This window comes from Salvelinus fontinalis, chromosome 21 (genome assembly GCF_029448725.1).
Source record: "Salvelinus fontinalis isolate EN_2023a chromosome 21, ASM2944872v1, whole genome shotgun sequence".
Taxonomy (NCBI): domain Eukaryota; kingdom Metazoa; phylum Chordata; class Actinopteri; order Salmoniformes; family Salmonidae; genus Salvelinus; species Salvelinus fontinalis.
In genome coordinates, this window is record NC_074685.1 from 5421487 (window position 1) to 5446580 (window position 25094).

Below are 25094 nucleotides of genomic sequence, written 5' to 3' on the forward strand. Positions count from 1 at the left end.
TCACCGTAGAGATGGTGCCAGGTTTCCTCCAGATGTTACGCTTGACATTCAGGCCAAAGAGCTCAATCATGGTTTCATCAGACCAGAGAATCTTGTTTCTCATGGTCTGAGAGTCCATTAGGTGCCTTTTAGCAAACTCCAAGCAGGTTGTCATGTGCCTTTACTAAAGAGTGGTTTCCGTCTGGCCACTCTACCATTAAAGGCCTGATTGGTGGAGTGCTACAGAGATGATTGTCCTTCTGGAAGGTTCCCCCATCTCCACAGAGGAACTCTAGAGCTCTGTCAGAGTGACCACCCGGTTCTTGGTCAACTCCCTGACTAAGGCCCTTCTCCCCCAATTGCTCAGTTTGGCCGGGTGGCCAGCTCTAGGAAGAGTCTTGGTGGTTACAAACTTCAGTTCTTGGGGACCTTCAATGCTGCAGAAATGTTTTGGTATCCTTCCCCAGATCTGTACCTCGACACAATTCTGTCTTGGAGCTCTACGGTCAATTCCTTCGACCTCATGGCTTGGTTTTTGCTCTGACATGAACTGTCAACTGTGGGACCTTATATAGACAGGTGTGCCTTTCCAAATCATGTCCAATTAAATTAATTTACCACAGGTATTGAATTTACCACAGACTCCAATCAAGTTGTAGAAACATGTCAAGGAAGATCAGTGGAAACAGAATGCACGTGAGCTCAATTTCTAGTCTCATAGCAAATGGTCTTAATACTTTCCGAATGCACTGTAATTACCGTAAATCACTGAGATGATAGAAACAGCAAAGGCAAGGTTGACAAATGACTAGAACGTCAAGAGACACAATTTAGCTAAATGTTGCTATTTTTGACAGCAGCCCTTTAATATCGTAAAAATAATAATAGCATATCATTAATAATAAGTGACAGACAACGGTGCAAAAAATATAATTATTTAGCTTACGCTACTAAATTAATAAAAACCTCCTTTTCTATGTAGGAAGCATCCAGGCCAATGTTGGTTGACTGAATTGTAAATGGTATTTGACACCTTCCCTCAGCGGACCACACAAGCGCCGCCTGAAACTGTTAGAAGTAGCTGGCGTGACATCATCATCATCACCCACACGTTTACAATCATCGTATATGCAATTCATATACCCGAAATCTAACTCTGCAAAAAGTTTCAGCCCGTCTTTCCTTTAGCAACGGATCGTCGCGGACTGCTCCATTAACGATGAATGACTTCCGCCGGAACGTAAAAGGTTTGATGCATCTGGTTGTATCACGTGTCCAGCAGTCAAGCAATACATTCCGTTTATGACATGTTTTTTGTAATGTACCCTGACATTTAAAATATACTATTCTTTTAATATGTTGCCCCCCCACCCCCCAATATTTCTCACCCAAACAGGAGTTCCAACTAAGCGAGAAATAGTTGAACTGCACTAAATTCTTGTTGATGTTGCAAATTACTCTAATATATTACTGAATATATTGTAATGAAACAGCAGGGAGCAGGTCTCGAACCCTCGACCTCCTAGCCCGAGGTCCGGCGCGCTATCGACTGTGCCGCAAAAGCATGCTGAACGGCAGAGTCGATTTCCGTGCTTATAAACCCAGGGTCGTTACACTATGTAACCGATGTGAAATGTCTAGCTAGTTAGCGGTGGTGCGCGCTAATAGCGTTTCAATCGGTGACGTCACTCGCTTTGAGACCTTAAAGTAGTGGTTCCCCTTGCTCTGCAAGGGCCGCGGCTTTTGTGGCGCGATGGGTAACGATGCCTCGTGGGTGACTGTTGTTGATGTGTGCAGAGGGTCCCTGGTTCGCGCCCGGGTCGGGGCGAGGGAACAGACTAAAGTTACATATATACTACAGAGAGGATTTAGCATCGAATTGTAAATGATGTGTAGCAACCACAGTCTGAGGGGCAGATTTAATCATGTTATGGTTACATGATCAACAATAAACCTAGACTTTGTCCCAAATACACACCCTAATTCCCTATATAGTACACTACTTTTGACCAAAGTCTTATGTGCCCTGGTCAAAAGTATTGCAGGTCTATATGGAATAGGGTCCACGTGGGACACAGACAGAGACTGACTAACTAGACTGACAGTGATTTTAAATACAAATAAACCCAAATGCAGTACCATGATAATACCAACAAGATGCTTTTTGAATCTCTGGTTTCATTTAAAAAAAAAAAATCATGTTTGTGTTTTCAATCCAACAAATCTCAACACGTACCCAACTACTCCATACTATACCTTATTATTACAGTATAGATCAAATGAAGCTTGATTTGTTGGCTGTTAACATGCAACGAAGTAAATATTTAAAGTAAAGAATGGGGGCAGAACTAATATCACAGAGCCAGGACTCATTTTTACTGGGTTCTGAGTACTGTGTACCAGTACTTTCAGTTGTGATTCAAAATAGCCTTCCCAGGTACGACAATTCATAGGAAGGCCAATTCCATTCTAACCCATAACAGACGGGTTTCCCATAACCCAGGTGAAGGCTATTCCTGGATTAAAAAGCACTTTCAGTAGAGATTGCCCAAGTAGGGTTTAATCTGTGTCTGACGGGATAACAGTTAGGACCAGAGACAGACGATGAGCATCTATAATAACAGACTATACAACCCTGCCTAACCCTTGATGTGTCTGTCCCTAGTGGCACACTATATAGTGCACTAGTTTGACCAGAAGTGGCGCACTATATAGTGCACTAGTTTTGACTAAAAGTGACACACTATATAGTGCACTAGTTTTGACTAAAAGTGACACACTATATAGTGCACTAGTTTTGACCAGAAGTGGCACACTATATAGTGCACTAGTTTTGACCAGAAGTGGCACACAATATAGTGCACTAGTTTTGACCAGAAGTGGCGCACTATATAGTGCACTAGTTTTGACCAGAAGTGGCACACTATATAGTGCACTAGTTTTGACCAGAAGTGGCACACTATACAGTGCACTAGTTTTGACCAGAAGTGGTGCACTATATAGTGCACTAGTTTTGACCAGAAGTGGCGCACTATATAGTGCACTAGTTTTGACCAGAAGTGGCACACTATATAGTGCACTAGTTTTGACCAGAAGTGGTGCACTATACAGGGTTCCATTTAGGATACGGACTTCGTAATAAGAACAGTTCCTCCAGGCAGGTTTTAAATACATCGTCTGACTCTCTCACACCATGAGCTTTTCCCTGTAGAGCAGAAAGGTCATATTATGAAAGGCGTCACATATACCAGCAGAGGTTGGGGCTAGAAAGTTCTATCTACATATACTTCACAGTACTCTAAATACAATGTTCTCTACATATACTACACAGTACTCTAAATACAATGTTCTCTACATATATAGTACTCTAAATACAATGTTCTCTACATATACTTCACAGTACTCTAAATACAACGTTCTCTACATATACTTCACAGTACTCTAAATACAATGTTCTCTACATATACAACGTTCTCTACATATACTTCATAGTACTCTAAATACAATGTTCTCTACATATACAACGTTCTCTACATATACTTCATATTACTCTAAATACAATGTTCTCTACATATACTACTCTAAATACAATGTTCTCTACATATACTTCACAGTACTCTAAATACAATGTTCTCTACATATACAACGTTCTCTACATATACTTCACAGTACTCTAAATACAATGTTCTCTACATATACTACTCTAAATACAATGTTCTCTACATATACAACGTTCTCTACATATACTTCACAGTACTCTAAATACAATGTTCTCTACATATACAACGTTCTCTACATATACTTCACAGTACTCTAAATACAATGTTCTCTACATATACAACGTTCTCTACATATACTTCATAGTACTCTAAATACAATGTTCTCTACATATACAACGTTCTCTACATATACTTCATAGTACTCTAAATACAATGTTCTCTACATATACAACGTTCTCTACATATACTACACAGTACTCTAAATACAATGTTCTCTACATATACAACGTTCTCTACATATACTTCATAGTACTCTAAATACAATGTTCTCTACATATACAACGTTCTCTACATATACTACACAGTACTCTAAATACAATGTTCTCTACATATACTTCATAGTACTCTAAATACAATGTTCTCTACATATACTACATAGTACTCTAAATACAATGTTCTCTACATATACTACACAGTACTCTAAATACAATGTTCTCTACATATACTTCACAGTACTCTAAATACAATGTTCTCTACATATACTACTCTAAATACAATGTTCTCTACATATACTACATAGTACTCTAAATACAATGTTCTCTACATATACAACGTTCTCTACATATACTTCATAGTACTCTAAATACAATGTTCTCTACATATACAACGTTCTCTACATATACTTCATAGTACTCTAAATACAATGTTCTCTACATATACAACGTTCTCTACATATACTTCATAGTACTCTAAATACAATGTTCTCTACATATACTTCATAGTACTCTAAATACAATGTTCTCTACATATACTACACAGTACTCTAAATACAATGTTCTCTACATATACTACACAGTACTCTAAATACAATGTTCTCTACATATATAGTACTCTAAATACAATGTTCTCTACATATACTACATAGTACTCTAAATACAATGTTCTCTACATATACTACACAGTACTCTAAATACAATGTTCTCTACATATACTACATAGTACTCTAAATACAATGTTCTCTACATATACTATATAGTACTCTAAATACAATGTTCTCTACATATATAGTACTCTAAATACAATGTTCTCTACATATATAGTACTCTAAATACAATGTTCTCTACATACATAGTACTCTAACTACAATGTTCTCTACATATACTACACAGTACTCTAAATACAATGTTCTCTACATATACTACACAGTACTCTAAATACAATGTTCTCTACATATATAGTACTCTAAATACAATGTTCTCTACATATATAGTACTCTAAATACAATGTTCTCTACATACATAGTACTCTAACTACAATGTTCTCTACATATATAGTACTCTAAATACAATGTTCTCTACATACATAGTACTCTAAATACAATGTTCTCTACATATACTACATAGTACTCTAAATACAATGTTCTCTACATATACTTCATATTACTCTAAATACAATGTTCTCTACATATACTTCATAGTACTCTAAATACAATGTTCTCTACATATACTACACAGTACTCTAAATACAATGTTCTCTACATATACTACACAGTACTCTAAATACAATGTTCTCTACATATACTACACAGTACTCTAAATACAATGTTCTCTACATATATAGTACTCTAAATACAATGTTCTCTACATATACTACATAGTACTCTAAATACAATGTTCTCTACATATACTACACAGTACTCTAAATACAATGTTCTCTACATATACTACATAGTACTCTAAATACAATGTTCTCTACATATACTATATAGTACTCTAAATACAATGTTCTCTACATATACTATATAGTACTCTAAATACAATGTTCTCTACATATATAGTACTCTAAATACAATGTTCTCTACATACATAGTACTCTAACTACAATGTTCTCTACATATATAGTACTCTAAATACAATGTTCTCTACATACATAGTACTCTAAATACAATGTTCTCTACATATACTACATAGTACTCTAAATACAATGTTCTCTACATATACTACATAGTACTCTAAATACAATGTTCTCTACATATACTACACAGTACTCTAAATACAATGTTCTCTACATATACTACACAGTACTCTAAATACAATGTTCTCTACATATACTACACAGTACTCTAAATACAATGTTCTCTACATATACTACATAGTACTCTAAATACAATGTTCTCTACATATATAGTACTCTAAATACAATGTTCTCTACATATACTACATAGTACTCTAAATACAATGTTCTCTACATATACTACACAGTACTCTAAATACAATGTTCTCTACATATACTACATAGTACTCTAAATACAATGTTCTCTACATATACTATATAGTACTCTAAATACAATGTTCTCTACATATATAGTACTCTAAATACAATGTTCTCTACATATATAGTACTCTAAATACAATGTTCTCTACATACATAGTACTCTAACTACAATGTTCTCTACATATACTACACAGTACTCTAAATACAATGTTCTCTACATATACTACACAGTACTCTAAATACAATGTTCTCTACATATATAGTACTCTAAATACAATGTTCTCTACATATATAGTACTCTAAATACAATGTTCTCTACATACATAGTACTCTAACTACAATGTTCTCTACATATATAGTACTCTAAATACAATGTTCTCTACATACATAGTACTCTAAATACAATGTTCTCTACATATACTACATAGTACTCTAAATACAATGTTCTCTACATATACTACACAGTACTCTAAATACAATGATCTCTACATATACTACATAGTACTCTAAATACAATGTTCTCTACATATACTTCATATTACTCTAAATACAATGTTCTCTACATATACTTCATAGTACTCTAAATACAATGTTCTCTACATATACTACACAGTACTCTAAATACAATGTTCTCTACATATACTACACAGTACTCTAAATACAATGTTCTCTACATATACTACACAGTACTCTAAATACAATGTTCTCTACATATATAGTTCTCTAAATACAATGTTCTCTACATATACTACATAGTACTCTAAATACAATGTTCTCTACATATACTACACAGTACTCTAAATACAATGTTCTCTACATATACTACATAGTACTCTAAATACAATGTTCTCTACATATACTATATAGTACTCTAAATACAATGTTCTCTACATATACTATATAGTACTCTAAATACAATGTTCTCTACATATATAGTACTCTAAATACAATGTTCTCTACATACATAGTACTCTAACTACAATGTTCTCTACATATATAGTACTCTAAATACAATGTTCTCTACATACATAGTACTCTAAATACAATGTTCTCTACATATACTACATAGTACTCTAAATACAATGTTCTCTACATATACTACATAGTACTCTAAATACAATGTTCTCTACATATACTACACAGTACTCTTAAATACAATGTTCTCTACATATACTACATAGTACTCTAAATACAATGTTCTCTACATATACTATATAGTACTCTAAATACAATGTTCTCTACATATACTACATAGTACTCTAAATACAATGTTCTCTACATATACTACACAGTACTCTAAATACAATGTTCTCTACATATACTACACAGTACTCTAAATACAATGTTCTCTACATATACTACATAGTACTCTAAATACAATGTACTCTAAATACACTACGTATCTAGTACTCTACATACCACAATTCGTGTTAAGTTCCAAAGAATACAAGATTTAAAAAAAATAGCCAACACCTTTCAAACCAATGAGGGTTCAGAACTTTAAAGCCAATTATCTCAGAATGATCTTTTTGCAGATAGAGCCTTCTAGTCCCCAGCTCTCGATATGCTGTATAAGGCTTCAATACATCTTATTAGTTATACAGTAGTACCTTTCACCGGCTTTAAACATCCCCAATACAATATCTATGAAAATAACTCTCCATACAAACAGGCATTATTGTCAATCGTCTGTACACACACACACACACCAGTCGACGTATTCACAAACTCTCAGGTATGCAAACAGTGTATCTGTGTAACACAGTGTGTTTGTATATATTTTATCACAGTGTATCTCTTTTCCACTTTGTTACGTTACAGCCTTTTCTAAAAAATTTATTGAGTTTTTATTTCCTCAATCTACACAAGGTTTTTAGACATTTTTGCAAATGTAATAAAAATAAAAACAGAAATACCTTATTTACATAAGTATTCAGACCATTTGCTATGAGACTCAACATTGAGCTCAGGTGCATCCTGTTTCCATTGATCATCCTTGAGATGTTTCTACAACCTGATTGAAGTCTGTGCTAAATTCAACTGATTGGACATGATTTGGAAAGGCACACACCTATCTATATAAAGGTCCTACAGTTGACAGTGCATGTCAGAGCAAAAACCAAGCCATGAGGTTGAAGGAAATGTCCGTAGAGCGCCGAGACAGGATTGTATTAAGGCACAGATCTGGGGAAGGGTACCAAAACATTTCTGCAGCATTGAAGGTCCCCAAAAACACGGTGGCCTCATTCTTAAAATGGAAAAAAAGTCTGGAACCACCAAGACTCTTCCTAGAGCTGGCCGCCCGGCCAAACTAAGCAATCGGGGGAGAAGGGCCTTGGTCAGGGAGGTCACCAAGAACCCAATGGTCACTCTAACAGAGCTCCAGAGTTTCTCAGTGGAGATGAGAGAACCTTCCAGAAGGACAACCATCTCTGCAGCACTCCACCAATCAGGCCTTTATGGTAGAGTGGCCAGAAGGACAACCATCTCTGCAGCATTCCACCAATCAGGCCTTTATGGTAGAGTGGCCAGATGGAAGCCACTCCTCAGTAAAAGGCACATGACAGCCTGCTTGGAGTTTGCCAAAAGGCACCTAAAGGACTCTAAGACCATGAGAAACAAGATTCTCTGGTCTGATGAAACCAAGATTGAACTCTTTCCCTGAATGCAAAGCGTCACATCTAGAGGAAACCTGGCACCATCCCTACGGTGAAGCACGGTGATGGCAGCATCATGCTGTGGGGATGTTTTTCAGCGGCAGGGACTGGGAGACTAGTCAGGATGGAGGGAAAGATGAACGGAGCAAAGCACAGAGAGATCCTTGATGAGAACCTGCTCCAGAGCACTCAGGCCCTCAGACTGGGGTGAAGGTTCACCTTCCAACAGGACAATGACCCTAAGCACACAGCCAAGACAAGGCAGGAGTGGCTTCGGGACAAGTCTCTGAATGTCCTTGAGTGGCCCAGCCAGAGCCCGGACTTGAACCTGATCAAACATCTCTGGGGAGACCTGAAAATAGCTGTGCAGCAACGCTCCCCATCCAACCTGACAGAGCTTGAGAGGATCTGCAGAGAAGAAATGGGAGAAACTCCCCAAATACAGGTGTGCCAAGCTTGTAGCGTCCTACCCAAGAAGACTCGAGGCTGTAATCGCTGCCAAAGGTGCTTCAACAAAGTACTGAGTAAAGGGTCTGAATACTAATGTAAATGATTTTTTTATTTTTATACATTTGCAAAAAAAATCTAAAAAACTGTTTTTGCTTTGTCAATATGGGGTATTGTGTGTAGATTTCTTAAATATTTTTTCCCATCAATTTTAGAATAAGGCTGTAACGTAACAAAATGTGGAAAAAGTAAAGGGGCCTGTATACTTTCCCAATGCACTGTATCGGTATAACACAGTGTGTATCTGTATATATTGCCACAAGTCAGGTGTGATTATTGATCGGCATGTCGTCAATCGTCAATAAAAGTGAGCCGTCCCGGTCCTTCATTCTTCATCCACCGTCGGTACCTCTTCCACCTGGGATCCAGGGCCATCTTCGTCTTCATCTCTTCCTCCTGTTCTTCCTTGTACACCTGTACAACAACATCAGGCAATATAAATATATAAACACATGAAAAAAAAAAAAAGGCACCAAAGAGAAAGCATCAGTATTTTTTTAATGGAGATACTCTAATGAGCTTCTTTTTGTACCAGTACTAGGCTTAATCTCTGTCCAGGAAACCACACCTTGGGCTTTTACATCTCATTTTCCATAATATGAAAGTGGAATGCTTTGCAACAGATAATGTTCACGTATAGAATGTGTGTGTGTGTGTATTCACGTATAGAATGTGTGTGTGTGTGTGTATTCACGTATAGAATGTGTGTGTGTGTGTGTATTCACGTATAGAATGTGTGTGTGTGTGTGTATTCACGTATAGAATGTGTGTGTGTGTGTGTATTCACGTATAGAATGTGTGTGTGTGTGTATTCACGTATAGAATGTGTGTGTGTGTGTTCACGTATAGAATGTGTGTGTGTGTGTGTTCACGTATAGAATGTGTGTGTGTGTGTGTTCACGTATAGAATGTGTGTGTGTGTGTTCACGTATAGAATGTGTGTGTGTGTGTTCACGTATAGAATGTGTGTGTGTGTGTTCACGTAGAGAATGTGTGTGTGTGTGTGTTCACGTAGAGAATGTGTGTGTGTGTGTGTTCACGTAGAGAATGTGTGTGTGTGTGTGTTCACGTAGAGAATGTGTGTGTGTGTGTGTTCACGTAGAGAATGTGTGTGTGTGTGTGTTCACGTAGAGAATGTGTGTGTGTGTGTGTTCACGTAGAGAATGTGTGTGTGTGTTCACGTAGAGAATGTGTGTGTGTGTTCACGTAGAGAATGTGTGTGTGTGTTCACGTAGAGAATGTGTGTGTGTGTTCACGTAGAGAATGTGTGTGTGTGTTCACGTAGAGAATGTGTGTGTGTGTTCACGTAGAGAATGTGTGTGTGTGTTCACGTAGAGAATGTGTGTGTGTGTTCACGTAGAGAATGTGTGTGTGTGTTCACGTAGAGAATGTGTGTGTGTGTTCACGTAGAGAATGTGTGTGTGTGTTCACGTAGAGAATGTGTGTGTGTGTTCACGTATAGAATGTGTGTGTGTGTTCACGTATAGAATGTGTGTGTGTGTTCACGTATAGAATGTGTGTGTGTGTTCACGTATAGAATGTGTGTGTGTTCACGTAGAGAATGTGTGTGTTCACGTAGAGAATGTGTGTGTGTTCACGTAGAGAATGTGTGTGTGTTCACGTAGAGAATGTGTGTGTGTTCACGTATAGAATGTGTGTGTGTTCACGTATAGAATGTGTGTGTGTTCACGTATAGAATGTGTGTGTGTTCACGTATAGAATGTGTGTGTGTTCACGTATAGAATGTGTGTGTGTTCACGTATAGAATGTGTGTGTGTTCACGTATAGAATGTGTGTGTGTTCACGTATAGAATGTGTGTGTGTTCACGTATAGAATGTGTGTGTGTTCACGTATAGAATGTGTGTGTGTTCACGTATAGAATGTGTGTGTGTTCACGTATAGAATGTGTGTGTGTTCACGTATAGAATGTGTTCTGTTGTAATAACATTGTAATATCTGGTGCAAAGTGTTCCACTGTTTGTGTGTGTAGTCTACTACTACTACTGCTACTACTACCACTGCTGCTACTAATACTGCTACTACTACCACTGCTGCTACTAATACTGCTACTACTACCACTGCTGCTACTAATACTGCTACTGCTACTACTACTACTACTAATACTGCTACTGCTACTACTACTACTACTAATACTGCTACTACTACTAATACTGCTACTGCTACTACTACCGCTACTACTACTACTAATTCTGCTACTACTACTAATACTGCTGCTACTATTACTGCCCCCTCTACTACCGCCCCCTCTACTACCGCCCCCTCTACTACCGCCCCCTCTACTACCGCCCCCTCTACTACCGCCCCCTCTACTACCGCCCCCTCTACTACCGCCCCCTCTACTACCGCCCCCTCTACTACCGCCCCCTCTACTACCGCCCCCTCTACTACCGCCCCCTCTACTACCGCCCCCTCTACTACCGCCCCCTCTACTACCGCCCCCTCTACTACCGCCCCCTCTACTACCGCCCCCTCTACTACCGCCCCCTCTACTACCGCCCCCTCTACTACCGCCACCTCTACTACCGCCACCTCTACTACCGCCACCTCTACTACCGCCACCTCTACTACCGCCACCTCTACTACTGCCACCTCTACTACTGCCACCTCTACTACTGCCACCTCTACTACTGCCACCTCTACTACTTGTGCTACTACTACTACCACTAATACTGCTGCTACTACTACTGCTACCTCTACTACTTGTGCTACTACTACTACTACCTCTACTATGTTTGTTACTACAGACCTCATAGTTGTCTTTGATCCAGAGCTGCCTCTCCAGTAAGGTGTCTCTCTGCTCCTCCTCCAGACTGTCAAACTGAGACTGAGACATCTTCATGTTCTTCCTGATGACGTACAGCTTCTCCTCGTCTCCGTACTCCTCTCTGCAGATGGTGAACCTGTAGATCCACTTACAGTACCAGACCACATAGGCACACAGGCAGTAAGGGAACAGGACAATCTTACAGAGCAGGATGTCCAAGATTTTAGGCTTCTGGTAGCCTCCCTTGATGTCGATCTTGTTCTTGATGATGTCACGGATGATTTCTTCTTCCTGTTCCCGGATCTCCTCTTTGGACCGTCGGTTCTTGCCCTTCTCTTTTGTCTTGTTCAGGAGACCCAGCTGTTTGGCTATCTCTGTCGCCTGGATACGGTACTTGGGGACCGTTGATAGGTAGTTGATGGCTTCAGCGTAGCTGGCCCACCAACTGTAGTACTGAAGGAGGAAAATTAAGTCACAATCAGGCAGTGGTGTAAAGTAATGAAGTAAAAAATACTTTAAAAAGAACTACTTACTGTAAGTAGTTTCTGGAGGTAGCTGTACTTTAGTATTTATAATTTTTTTTAACGATTTAAAAATCAAAACATTAGAACACAGAGATAGAACGTCTGAAATAGTGGAACTGATGGAATGTTGGGGTTGTGTGTTGATATCCTGGGAGAGAATGGAATGAATAACCATGACAACAGCTCCAAGGCAGATACGGATCTATGTAAGAGACTACAGGGAAAATAGTGGATATGTGATGTGTGTCTGGACCGTTGCACGACCGACCGACACACACGGTTGAGAAAACTTTACTTCACTACGTTCCTAAAAAGAAAAGGATGTGCTTTTTACTCCATGCACTTAAAAGCACTCTTTACATTTTGAACGCTTAGCAGGAAAATAGTCCAATTCACACACTTATCAAGAGAACATCCCTGGTCATCTCTACTGCCTCTGATCTGGAGGACTCACTAAACAGAGAACATCCCTGGTCATCCCTACTGCCTCTGATCTGGAGGACTCACTAAACAGAGAACATCCCTGGTCATCTCTACTGCCTCTAATCTGGAGGACTCACTAAACAGACAACATCCCTGGTCATCCCTACTGCCTCTGATCTGGAGGACTCACTAAACAGAGAACATCCCTGGTCGTCCCTACTGTCTCTGATCTGGAGGACTCACTAAACAGAGAACATCCCTGGTCATCCCTACTGCCTCTGATCTGGAGGACTCACTAAACAGAGAACATCCCTGGTCGTCCCTACTGTCTCTGATCTGGAGGACTCACTAAACAGAGAACATCCCTGGTCATCCCTACTGCCTCTGATCTGGAGGACTCACTAAACAGAGAACATCCCTGGTCATCTCTACTGCCTCTGATCTGGAGGACTCACTAAACAGAGAACATCCCTGGTCATCCCTACTGCCTCTGATCTGGAGGACTCACTAAACAGAGAACATCCCTGGTCGTCCCTACTGTCTCTGATCTGGAGGACTCACTAAACAGAGAACATCCCTGGTTATCCCTACTGCCTCTGATCTGGAGGACTCACTAAACAGAGAACATCCCTGGTCATCTCTACTGCCTCTGATCTGGAGGACTCACTAAACAGAGAACATCCCTGGTCATCCCTACTGCCTCTGATCTGGAGGACTCACTAAACAGAGAACATCCCTGGTCATCTCTACTGCCTCTGATCTGGAGGACTCACTAAACAGAGAACATCCCTGGTCATCCCTACTGCCTCTGATCTGGAGGACTCACTAAACAGAGAACATCCCTGGTCATCCCTACTGCCTCTGATCTGGAGGACTCACTAAACAGAGAACATCCGTGGTCATCCCTACTGCCTCTGATCTGGAGGACTCACTAAACAGAGAACATCCCTGGTCATCCCTACTGCCTATGACCTGGCAGACTCACTAAACAGAGAACATCCCTGGTCATCCCTACTGCCTCTGATCTGGAGGACTCACTAAACAGAGAACATCCCTGGTCATCCCTACTGCCTCTGATCTGGAGGACTCACTAAACAGAGAACATCCCTGGTCATCTCTACTGCCTCTGATCTGGAGGACTCACTAAACAGAGAACATCCCTGGTCATCCCTCCTGCCTCTGATCTGGAGGACTAACTAAACAGAGAACATCCCTGGTCATCTCTACTGCCTCTGATCTGGAGGACTCACTAAACAGAGAACATCCCTGGTCATCTCTACTGCCTCTAATCTGGAGGACTCACTAAACACACATGATTCGTTTGTAAATTATGTCTGAGTGTTGGAGTGTGCCCCTGGCTATCCGTAAATAAATAAAAACAAGAAAATAGGTGCATTTTGGTTTGCTTAAAATAAGGAATTGGAAATTATTTATACTTGTGATACTTAAGGATATTTTAACAATTACATTTACCTTTGATACTTAAGTAGATTTAAAACAAAAATACTTTTAGACTTTTAATCAAGTGGTATTTTATTGGGTGACTGAGTCATTTTCTATTAAGGTATCTTTACTTTTACTCAAGTATGACAGTTGGGTAGTTTTTCCACCGCTCTGCAGTCAGCATAGTTATTCTGTAGCCTAAACAGTTACCACTGGAAAAAATGTATGCCATTTAGAGAGTTCATGGAGTGCATCCCAGGAGGAGGAAATGGGTTCCTATGGGTCCATCAGAACCATTCTGATTACTCACATACTGCTATGTACCAAACGGTGCCACTCGTAACCTCACATGACCAAACGGTGCCACTCGTAACCTCACATGACCAAACGGTGCCACTCGTAACCTCACATGACCAAACGGTGCCATTCGTAACCTCACATGACCAAACGGTGCCATTCGTAACCTCACATGACCAAACGGTGCCATTCGTAACCTCACATGACCAAACGGTGCCATTCGTAACCTCACATGACCAAACGGTGCCATTCGTAACCTCACATGACCAAACGGTGCCATTCGTAACCTCACATGACCAAACGGTGCCATTCGTAACCTCACATGACCAAACGGTGCCATTCGTAGCCTTACATGACCAAACGGTGCCATTCGTAACCTTACATGACCAAACGGTGCCATTCGTAGCCTTACATGACCAAACGGTGCCATTCGTAGCCTTACATGACCAAACGGTGCCATTCGTAGCCTTACATGACCAAACGGTGCCATTCGTAACCTTACATGACCAAACGGTGCCATTCGTAGCCTTACATGACCAAACGGTGCCATTCGTAACCTTACCAAACGGTGCCATTCGTAACCTTACCAAACGGTGCCATTCGTAACCTTACCAAACGGTGCCATTCGTAACCTTACCAAACGGTGCCATTCGTAACCTTACCAAACGGTGCCATTCGTAACCTTACCAAACGGTGCCATTCGTAACCTTACCAAACGGTGCCATTCGTAACCTTACACGACCAAACGGTGCCATTCGTAACCTTACACGACCAAACGGTGCCATTCGTAACCTTACATGACCAAACGGTGCCATTCGTAACCTTACATGACCAAACGGTGCCATTCGTAACCTTACATGACCAAACGGTGCCATTCGTAACCTTACATGACCAAACGGTGCCATTCGTAACCTTACATGACCAAACGGTGCCATTCGTAACCTTACATGACCAAACGGTGCCATTCGTAACCTTACATGACCAAACGGTGCCATTCGTAACCTTACATGACCAAACGGTGCCATTCGTAACCTTACATGACCAAACGGTGCCATTCGTAACCTTACATGACCAAACGGTGCCATTCGTAACCTTACATGACCAAACGGTGCCATTCGTAACCTTACATGTCCAAACGGTGCCATTCGTAGCCTTACATGACCAAACGGTGCCATTCGTAGCCTTACATGACCAAACGGTGCCATTCGTAGCCTTACATGACCAAACGGTGCCATTCGTAACCTTACATGACCAAACGGTGCCATTCGTAGCCTTACCAAACGGTGCCATTCGTAGCCTTACCAAACGGTGCCATTCGTAACCTCACATGACCAAACGGTGCCATTCGTAACCTTACATGACCAAACGGTGCCATTCGTAGCCTTACCAAACGGTGCCATTCGTAGCCTTACCAAACGGTGCCATTCGTAACCTCACATGACCAAACGGTGCCATTCTACTGCCGTTTCTCATGATTGGTATTAAAAAAAACACAGTGTGTTCCAAATGCCACCCTATTCCCCTTATAGTGCACTATGTGATTATGTGTGTGTGAAAATAAATATGATCCTACCTGGAAAATGGATATAGCAACCACAGTGACCAGAATGACTATCCGTACGTCCACTTTAGGTGCCAGTCGTCTCCTGTAGTAGGTGTAGTAGTGGCTGTAGTACTCTTCAGGGTTGTCCAGCATGTAGTCATAGTCTCTACGGGAGTCCTCATCCTGAAACACAGGAGGAAATTACCCGTATAAAACTATTATTACTATTAGCTATAGGCCTAGTACTAAAGACACAAGAAGATATCTCCTTATCAGAATGATTGAGGGCAGCATGTTCAGTACTAATCAAAGGTGTGGACACACCTACTCATTCAAGGGTTTCTCTGTATTTTTGTACTATTTTCTACATTGTAGAATAATAGTGAAGACATCAAAACTATGAAATAACACATGTGGAATCATGTAGTAACCCCCCCCAAAAAGTGTTAAAACAAAATCAAAATATATTCTCTATTCTAGAATCTTCAAAGTAGCCACCCTTTGACTTGATGACAGCTTTGCACACTCTTGGCATTCTCTCAACCAGCTTCATGAGGAATGCTTTTCCAACAATCTTGAAGGAGTTCCCACATATGCTGAGCATTTGTTTGCTGCTTTTCCTTCACTCTGCGGTTCAACTCATCCCAAACCATCACAATTGGGTTGAGGTCGGGTGATTGTGGAGGCCAGGTCATCTGATGCAGCACTCCATGACCCGCCTTCTTGGTCAAATAGCCCTTGCACAGCCTGGAGGTGTGTTTTTGCCCATTGTCCTGTTGAAAAACAAATGATAGTCCCACTAAGTGCATACCAGATGGGATGGCGTATCGCTGCAGAATGCTGTGGTAGACATTCTGGTTAAGTGTGCCTTGAATTCTAAGTAAATCACTGTCAGTTTCACCAGCAAAGCACCCCCCACACCTCCTCCTCCTCCATGCTTCACGGTAGAAACCACACATGCAGAGATAATCCATTCACCTACTCTGCGTCTCACAAAGACAGGGCGGTTGGAACCAGAAATCTCACATTTCCACCGGTCTAATTTCCATTGCTTGTGTTTCTTGGTGCAAACAAGTCTCTTCTTCTTATTGGTGTCCTTTAGTAGTAGTTTCTTTGCAGCAATTCGACCATGAAGGCCTGATTCACACAGTCTCCTCTGAACAGTTGATGTTGAGATGTGTCTGTTACTTGACCTCTGTGAAGCATTTATTTGGGCTGCAATTTCTGAGGTGCAGTTAATTGACCATTTCTGAGGCTGGTAACTCTAATGAACTTATCCTCTGCAGCAGAGGTAACTCTGGGTCTTCCTTTCCTGTGGCGGTCCTCATGAGAGCCAGTTTCATCACAGCGCTTGATGGTTTTTGTGACTGCAGAAATGTTCAAAGTTCTTGAAATGTTCCTTATCGACTGACCTTCATGTCTTAAAGTATTGATGGACTGTTGTTTCTCTTTGCTTATCTGAGCTGTTCTTGACATAATATGGACTTGGTCTTTTACCAGATAGGGCTATCTTCTGTATACCACCCCTACCTTGTCACAACACAACTGATCTAACTGCTCAAACGCATTAAGGAAAGAAATTCCACAAATGAACATTTAACAAGGCACACCTGTTTATTGAAATGCATTCCAGGTGACTACCTCATGAAGCTGGTTGAGAGAAAACAAAGACTGTGAAAAGCTGTCATCAAGGCAAAGGGTAGCTACTTTGAAGAAAAAACAAATATAAAATATATTTTGATTTGTTCCAACAATTTTTTGGTTACTACATGATTCCATATGTGTTATTTCATAGTTTTGATGTCTTCACTGCTATTATACAATGTAGAAAATAGTACAAAATAAACAAAACATATGAATGTTCTAAAAGTTGACTGGTACTGTATGTATCAAGCCTATCAGAGTTGGAGTGCAGTTTCGCCTTTAAGATAACATGCACATTTCTGCGTCAGACCGAGGCTCTGCATCTGTCCTCGTGCTACTAGACCTTAGTGCTGCTTTTGATACCATCGATCATCACATTCTTTTGGAGAGACTGGAAACACAAATTGGTCTACACGGACAAGTTCTGGCCTGGTTTAGATCTTATCTGTCGGAAAGATATCAGTTTGTCTCTGTGAATGGTTTGTCCTCTGACAAATCAACTGTACATTTCGGTGTTCCTCAAGGTTCCGTTTTAGGACCACTATTGTTTTCCCTATATATTTTACCTCTTGGGGATGTCATTCGAAAACATAATGTTAACTTTCACTGCTATGCGGATGACACACAGCTGTACATTTCAATGAAACATGGTGAAGCCCCAAAATTGCCCTCGCTAGAAGCCTGTGTTTCAGACATAAGGAAGTGGATGGCTGCAAACTTTCTACTTTTAACTCGGACAAAACAGAGATGCTTGTTCTAGGTCCCAAGAAACAAAGAGATCTTTTGTTAAATCTGACAATTAATCTTGATGGTTGTAAAGTCGTCTCAAATAAAACTGTGAAGGACCTCGGCGTTACTCTGGACCCTGATCTTTTGACGAACATATCAAGACTGTTTCAAGGACAGAAATTTGATCATATTACTCCAGTGCTAGCCTCCCTACACTGGCTTCCTGTTAAGGCAAGGACTGATTTCAAGGTTTTACTGTTAACCTATAAAGCATTACATGTGCTTGCTCCTACCTATCTTTCCGAGTTGGTCCTGCCGTACATACCTACACGTACGCTACGGTCACAAGACGCAGGCCTCCTAATTGTCCCCAGAATTTCTAAGCAAACAGCTGGAGGCAGGGCTTTCTCCTATAGATCTCCATTTTTATGGAATGGTCTGCCTACCCATGTGAGAGACGCAGACTCGGTCTCAACCTTTAAGTCTTTACTGAAGACTCATCTCTTCAGTAGGTTATATGATTGAGTGTAGTTTGGCCCAAGAGTGTGAAGGTGAACGGAAAGGCTCTGGAGCAACGAACCACCCTTGCTGTCTCTGCCTGGCCGGTTCTCCTCTCTCCACTGGGATTCTCTGCCTCTAACCCTATTACAGGGGCTGAGTCACTGGCTTACTGGTGCTCTTTCATGCGTCCCTAGGAGGGGTGCGTCACTTGAGTGGGTTGAGTTACTGACGTGATCTTCCTGTCTGGGTTGGCGCCCCCCCTTGGTTTGTGCTGTGGTGGAGATCTTTGTGGGCTATACTCAGCCTTGTCTCAGGATGGTAAGTTGGTGGTTGAAGGAATCCCTCTAGTGGTGCGGGGGCTGTGCTTTGGCAAAGTGGGTGGGGTTATATCCTTCCTGTTTGTGTATCCTGACCCCTCCTGTCTCAGCCTCCAGTATTTATGCTGCAGTAGTTTATGTGTCGGGGGGGCTAGGGTCAGTTGGTTATATCTGGAGTACTTCTCCTGTCTTATCCAGTGTCCTGTGTGAATTTAAGTATGCTCTCTCTAATTCTCTCCTTCTCTCTTGGAGGACCTGAGCCCTAGGACCATGCGTCAGGACTAGGCATGATGGCTCCTTCCCGGGCATGATGACTCCTTGCTGTCCCTAGTCCACCTGGCCTTGCTGCTGTTCCAGTTTCAACTGTTCTGCCTGCGGTTATGGAACCCTGACCTGTCCACCGGACGTGCTCCCTGTCCCAGACCTGCTGTTTTCAACTCTCAATGATCGGCTATGAAAAGCCAACTGACATTTATTCCTGATTATTATTTGACCATGCTGGTCATTTATAAACATTTTGAACATCTTGGCCATGTTCTGTTATAATCTCCACCAGGCACAGCCAGAAGAGGACTGGCCACCCCTCATAGCCTGGTTCCTCTCTAGGTTTCTTCCTAGGTTTTGGCCTTTCTAGGGAGTTTTTCCTAGCCACCGTGCTTCTACACCTGCATTGCTTGCTGTTTGGGGTTTTAGGCTGGGTTTCTGTACAGCACTTTGAGACATCAGCTGATGTAAGAAGGGCTATATAAAATAAACTTGATTTGATTTCTCTCTGATAACTCATGTAAAACATAAGTCTTGCATGTCACTGTGAAAAAGGGTATTCGCTTTGCCCTCTCATAACGCCTCTGTGTGATCGACAGTGTCATTGCAATTTGGTACACCAGAATTACATTAATGTCCAGTGGAACGCCTTGTAGCATTGCGTTGCAGCGTTGCGTTGCAATGCGTTCTGTGTGGTTCATACTTTGGATTTATCGAACGTATGCGTCAAACTGCGCAGACGAATTGTCTTGAACTGTTTCATAAGATAAATGTTGAACATTTGTCACACACATATCTAGATGATGCTGCGTACCATTTTCCAAAATAACACCGTAGTGGTTATCGAAGCCAAGGACACACAAAAAACGGATACTGTTTTTTTTAAAGGCCAAGGTTGAGTTTCCGACTTTTCTGTACCCCGCTTTTCGGCGGCGCAAAATAGGCAATAGGAACTTTAAAAAAAAATACCTACCACTTCTTTATGAAAGGACCCTCTCCCATGCCTCACGAGTCAACGTAAAATCACTATTATCTGGAGTGGTAAGCATGAACCCTCCAAACATTGCCTTATCTGACAAAACACACTTCAGTGGATCCTGTCTTATTAGATACGGATCATTTGATTCAGAGATGACCATGTCAACATCCAGTTACATTCTGCTTATCTGATTCAGTTGTCATAAGAGTTTACGATTTCCTCATCGGATAAACCGATACAACAACTTTTCCCAACATCTGAAATTTCACTGCATGCGGGGAAAAAAACCCATCACAATGATAACTTGACTTTGAACCTGTTCAGGTCTATAAACACAGTCATTGACAGTATTTGTACACTATGAGACAAAACGGTCAAATTGACTGAAGGCCTCTTTGACGGAGTTGAGAAAAGTGCCACATTGGCATACAACATAAGTTGACGTCAGCGAGCGCCGCCGGTAAGCTAACTGGCCAGAGAAGAAATCGGCGTTTTACTTTGGAAAGGTTAGCTGAAACGAATCAAACGTGAGGTTTCTCCACTTACCTTCAGAGTTTCATACGCAGTCGCAATGAGCAGAAATTTTTGATGAGCACTTTCTCGAGTCTCGCCTGCAAGACTTGAGAATCTGTCCGGGTGATACTTTCTGGCTAGCTGTCTGTAAGCCCGGGCTATGTCCGATTTAACCGCTTCCCTCGATACTCCGAGCACATCGTAACAAATCTCGGTGCCACAATACAGTCCCTCGATAAGCGCCGTGGCAGAGGGTACGAAAACCACCACAATGAATATAATGCCTATCCATTGACCAGAGTGTCGGCCGTACTCAGTGAGTACAGCCATTTCACCACTTGATGAGTCGCAGAATTTGATCCGCGTCTCGTCAGCAACATTTAAAAAAGTACTTCCGGGTTACGGATTTCGGAAACGTTCCCCCAAAAGTTCCACACGTAATGGTTGAAAAGTTTCAGTAACCTGTATTTATTAATGATATATGACAAATAATTACACTAAACATGAATAATGATTCATATGTGTTAATATTTAAGTTACATTTGCATGACATTTCGGTTTTAAAACATGTTCCAATGCAAATCACTGTATATGGAATAGAGCAAGAACTATTGTAATTTTGCTGCAAAAGTATTGTAGGGAATACTCAGTAGGGTCTGTCGACTGTATATATGGTGTCATTTCATGGGACTCTGAATAATCCGGAGTGTTGCTGGCCTTTTACTGTGGTCAAAGTACAGGAAAACCGATTATATGTGCCAATGGAGAGTACCTAGTAGGGTCTGTAGAATGGATATATGGTGTCATTTCATGAGGGGACTGAAGTCTATATTCCCAGCAACACTTTTTACTCCACCCACTCCATTGGTCCCAATGCAATACACTGTAGGCCAATACAAGAAACAATTCTATGTGCAGAGGTTTAAAATGTGGTTGGGAGTACTCAGTATAGTCTGTAGAAACCACCTTCAAATGACTCGGTACTATCCATGGTCCTGAACATACATTCAACTATTCATGGTCCTGAACATACATTCAACTATTCATGGTCCTGAACATACATTCAACTATTCATGGTCCTGAACATACATTCAACTATTCATGGTCCTGAACATACATTCAACTATTCATGGTCCTGAACATACATTCAACTATTCATGGTCCTGAACACACATTCAACTATTCATGGTCCTGAACATACATTCAACTATTCATGGTCCTGAACATACATTAAACTATTCATGGTCCTGAACATACATTAAACTATCCATGGTCCTGAAGTCAGTACCTCTATATACTGTACATTCAACTATTCATGGTCCTGAAGTCAGTACCTCTATATACTGTACATTCAACTATTCATGGTCCTGAAGTCAGTACCTCTATATACTGTACATTCAACTATTCATGGTCCTGAAGTCAGTACCTCTATATACTGTACATTCAACTATCCATGGTCCTGAAGTCAGTACCTCTATATACTGTACATTCAACTATTCATGGTCCTGAAGTCAGTACCTCTATATACTGTACATTCAACTATTCATGGACCTGAAGTCAATACCTCTATATACAGTCGTGGCCAAAAGTTTTGAGAATGACACAAATATTAGATTCCACAAAGTTTGCTGCTTCAGTGTCTTTAGATATTTTTTGTCAGATGTTAATATGGAATACTGAAGTATAATTACAAGCATTTCATAAGTGTCAAAGTCTTTTATTGATAATTACATGAAGTTGTTGCAAAGAGTCAATATTTTCAGTGTTGACCCTTCTTATTCAAGACCTCTGCAATCCGCCCTGGCATGCTGTCAATTAACTTCTGGGCCACATCCTGACTGATGGCAGCCCATTCTTGCATAATCAATGCTTGGAGTTTGTCAGAATTTGTGGGTATTTGTTTGTCCACCCGCCTCTTGAGGATTGACCACAAGTTCTCAATGGGATTAAGGTCTGGGGAGTTTCCTGGCCATGGACCCAAAATATCGATGTTTTGTTCCCCGAGCCATTTAGTTATCACTTTTGCCTTATGGCAAGGTGCTCCATCATGCTGGAAAAGGCATTGTTCATCACCAAACTGTTCCTGGATGGTTGGGAGAAGGTGCTCTCGGAGGATGTGTTGGTACCATTCTTTATTCATGGCTGTGTTCTTAGGCAAAACTGTGTGAGCCCACTCCCTTGGCTGAGAAGCAACCCCACACATGAATGGTCTCAGGATGCTTTACTGTTGGCATGACACAGGACTGATGGTAGCGCTCACCTTGTCTTCTCCAGACAAGCTTTTTTCCGGATGCCCCAAACAATCGGAAAGGGGATTCATCAGAGAAAATGACTTTACCCCAGTCCTCAGCAGTCCAATCCCTGTACCTTTTGCAGAATATCAGTCTGTCCCTGATGTTTTTCCTGGAGAGGTGGCTCCTTTGCTGCACTTCTTGACACCAGGCCATCCTCCAAAAGTCTTTGCCTCACTTTGTGTGCAGATGCACTCACACCTGCCTGCTGCCATTCCTGAGCAAGCTCTGTACTGGTGGTGCCCCGATCCCGCAGCTGAATCAACTTCAGGAGATGGTCCTGGTGCTTGCTGGACGTTCTCGGGCGCCCTGAAGCCACAACAATTGAACCGCTCTCCTTGAAGTTCTTGATGATCCGATAAATGGTTGATTTAGGTGCAATCTTACTGGCAGCAATATCTTTGCCTGTGAAGCCCTTTCTGTGCAAAGCAATGATGACGGCACGTGTTTCCTTGCAGGTAACCATGGTTGACAGAGGAAGAACAATGATTCCAAGCACCACCCTCCTTTTGAAGCTTCCAGTCTGTTATTTGAACTCAATCAGCATGACAGAGTGATCTCCAGCCTTGTCCTCATCAACACTCACACCTGTGTTAAAGAGAGAATCACTGACATGATGTTAGCTGGTCCTTTTGTGGCAGGGCTGAAATGCAGTGGAAATGTTTTGGGGGGATTCAGTTCATTTGCATGGCAAAGAGGGACTTTGTAATTAATTGCAATTCATCTGATCACTCTTCATAACATTCTGGAGTATATGCAAATTGCCATCATGCAAACAGAGGCAGCAGACTTTGTGAAAATTAATATTTGTCTCATTCTCAAAACGTTTGGCCATGACTGTACATTTAAACTATCCATGGTCCTGAAGTCAATACCTCTATATACAGTAAACTATCAGAACTCAAAAAACAATCACATAAGGCAAATCTTTTAGTCAAAACGAAAATCTCAATTATTTACAATTTAATCGTAATGAATATCAACCAGGCTATAGGTACACAGTCACCACAGTCACCACTACAGTCACCACGACAGTCACCATAGTCAGCACTACAGTCACTAGTCACCACTACAGTCACCACTACAGTCACCAATTTGTAAAATAAAAATTCATGGTTTAACACACTTTATGATACATTCATTAGTTGCAATCCCTCATCAAATAAATCTATTCTATTAGTGATGGGCACCGATATGGAAAATCTATACACATATCAGTTGCATTTTACGATTCCATATTGATAACATATAGTTTTGTAGAAAATACATTGCAACTGTGTAAATGTTCACTTTTCTGGACCAGACGACTGCTTTTAATACAATGGGAAGCCCATCCACAATTCATGGACCATCAGTAGGCAATTAAGTATGCTAAGCAGCCTGTTTTACTGTGTTTTTTATAGTATGCTAAGCAGCCTGTTTTACTGTGTTTTTTATAGTATGCTAAGCAGCCTGTTTTACTGTGTTGTTTATAGTATGCTAAGCAGCCTGTTTTACTGTGTTGTTTATAGTATGCTAAGCAGCCTGTTTTACTGTGTTTTTTATAGTATGCTAAGCAGCCTGTTTTACGGTTTGTTGTTTATAGTATGCTAAACAGCCTGTTTTACTGTTTGTTGTTCATAGTATGTGTAACGGCTTGTGCTCTCCTCATCCTCGGACGAGGTGAGGAGAGAAGGATCTTCAGACCAATACGCAGCATTTGGG

General features: G+C 41.0%; 1 protein-coding gene across 1 annotated transcript; it reads right to left on the reverse strand.

Annotated features, from left to right (window-relative positions):
* Positions 1 to 1879: 1879 nt before the first annotated feature.
* dnajc25 (DnaJ (Hsp40) homolog, subfamily C, member 25) lies at positions 1880 to 21476 on the reverse strand. The gene is made up of 4 exons (XM_055873627.1): positions 21133 to 21476; positions 16183 to 16335; positions 11905 to 12375; positions 1880 to 9550 (listed from the first exon to the last, which is right to left on the reverse strand). The coding sequence occupies exons 1-4, from the start codon at positions 21427 to 21429 to the stop codon at positions 9428 to 9430; spliced, it is 1044 nt and encodes a 347-aa protein (XP_055729602.1). The 5' UTR covers positions 21430 to 21476; the 3' UTR covers positions 1880 to 9427.
* Positions 21477 to 25094: the final 3618 nt, after the last annotated feature.

Excerpts from the sequence above, each read along its gene's own strand:
- dnajc25 (XM_055873627.1), bottom strand. The coding sequence starts at position 21,429 with ATGGCTGTACTCACTGAGTACGGCCGACACTCTGGTCAATGGATAGGC. Across the intron at positions 16,336-21,132 it reads CTGCGTATGAAACTCTGAAG|GATGAGGACTCCCGTAGAGA; the intron begins GTAAGTGGAGAA and ends CCTGTGTTTCAG. Across the intron at positions 12,376-16,182 it reads TTGCTATATCCATTTTCCAG|TACTACAGTTGGTGGGCCAG; the intron begins GTAGGATCATAT and ends TTCCTCCTTCAG.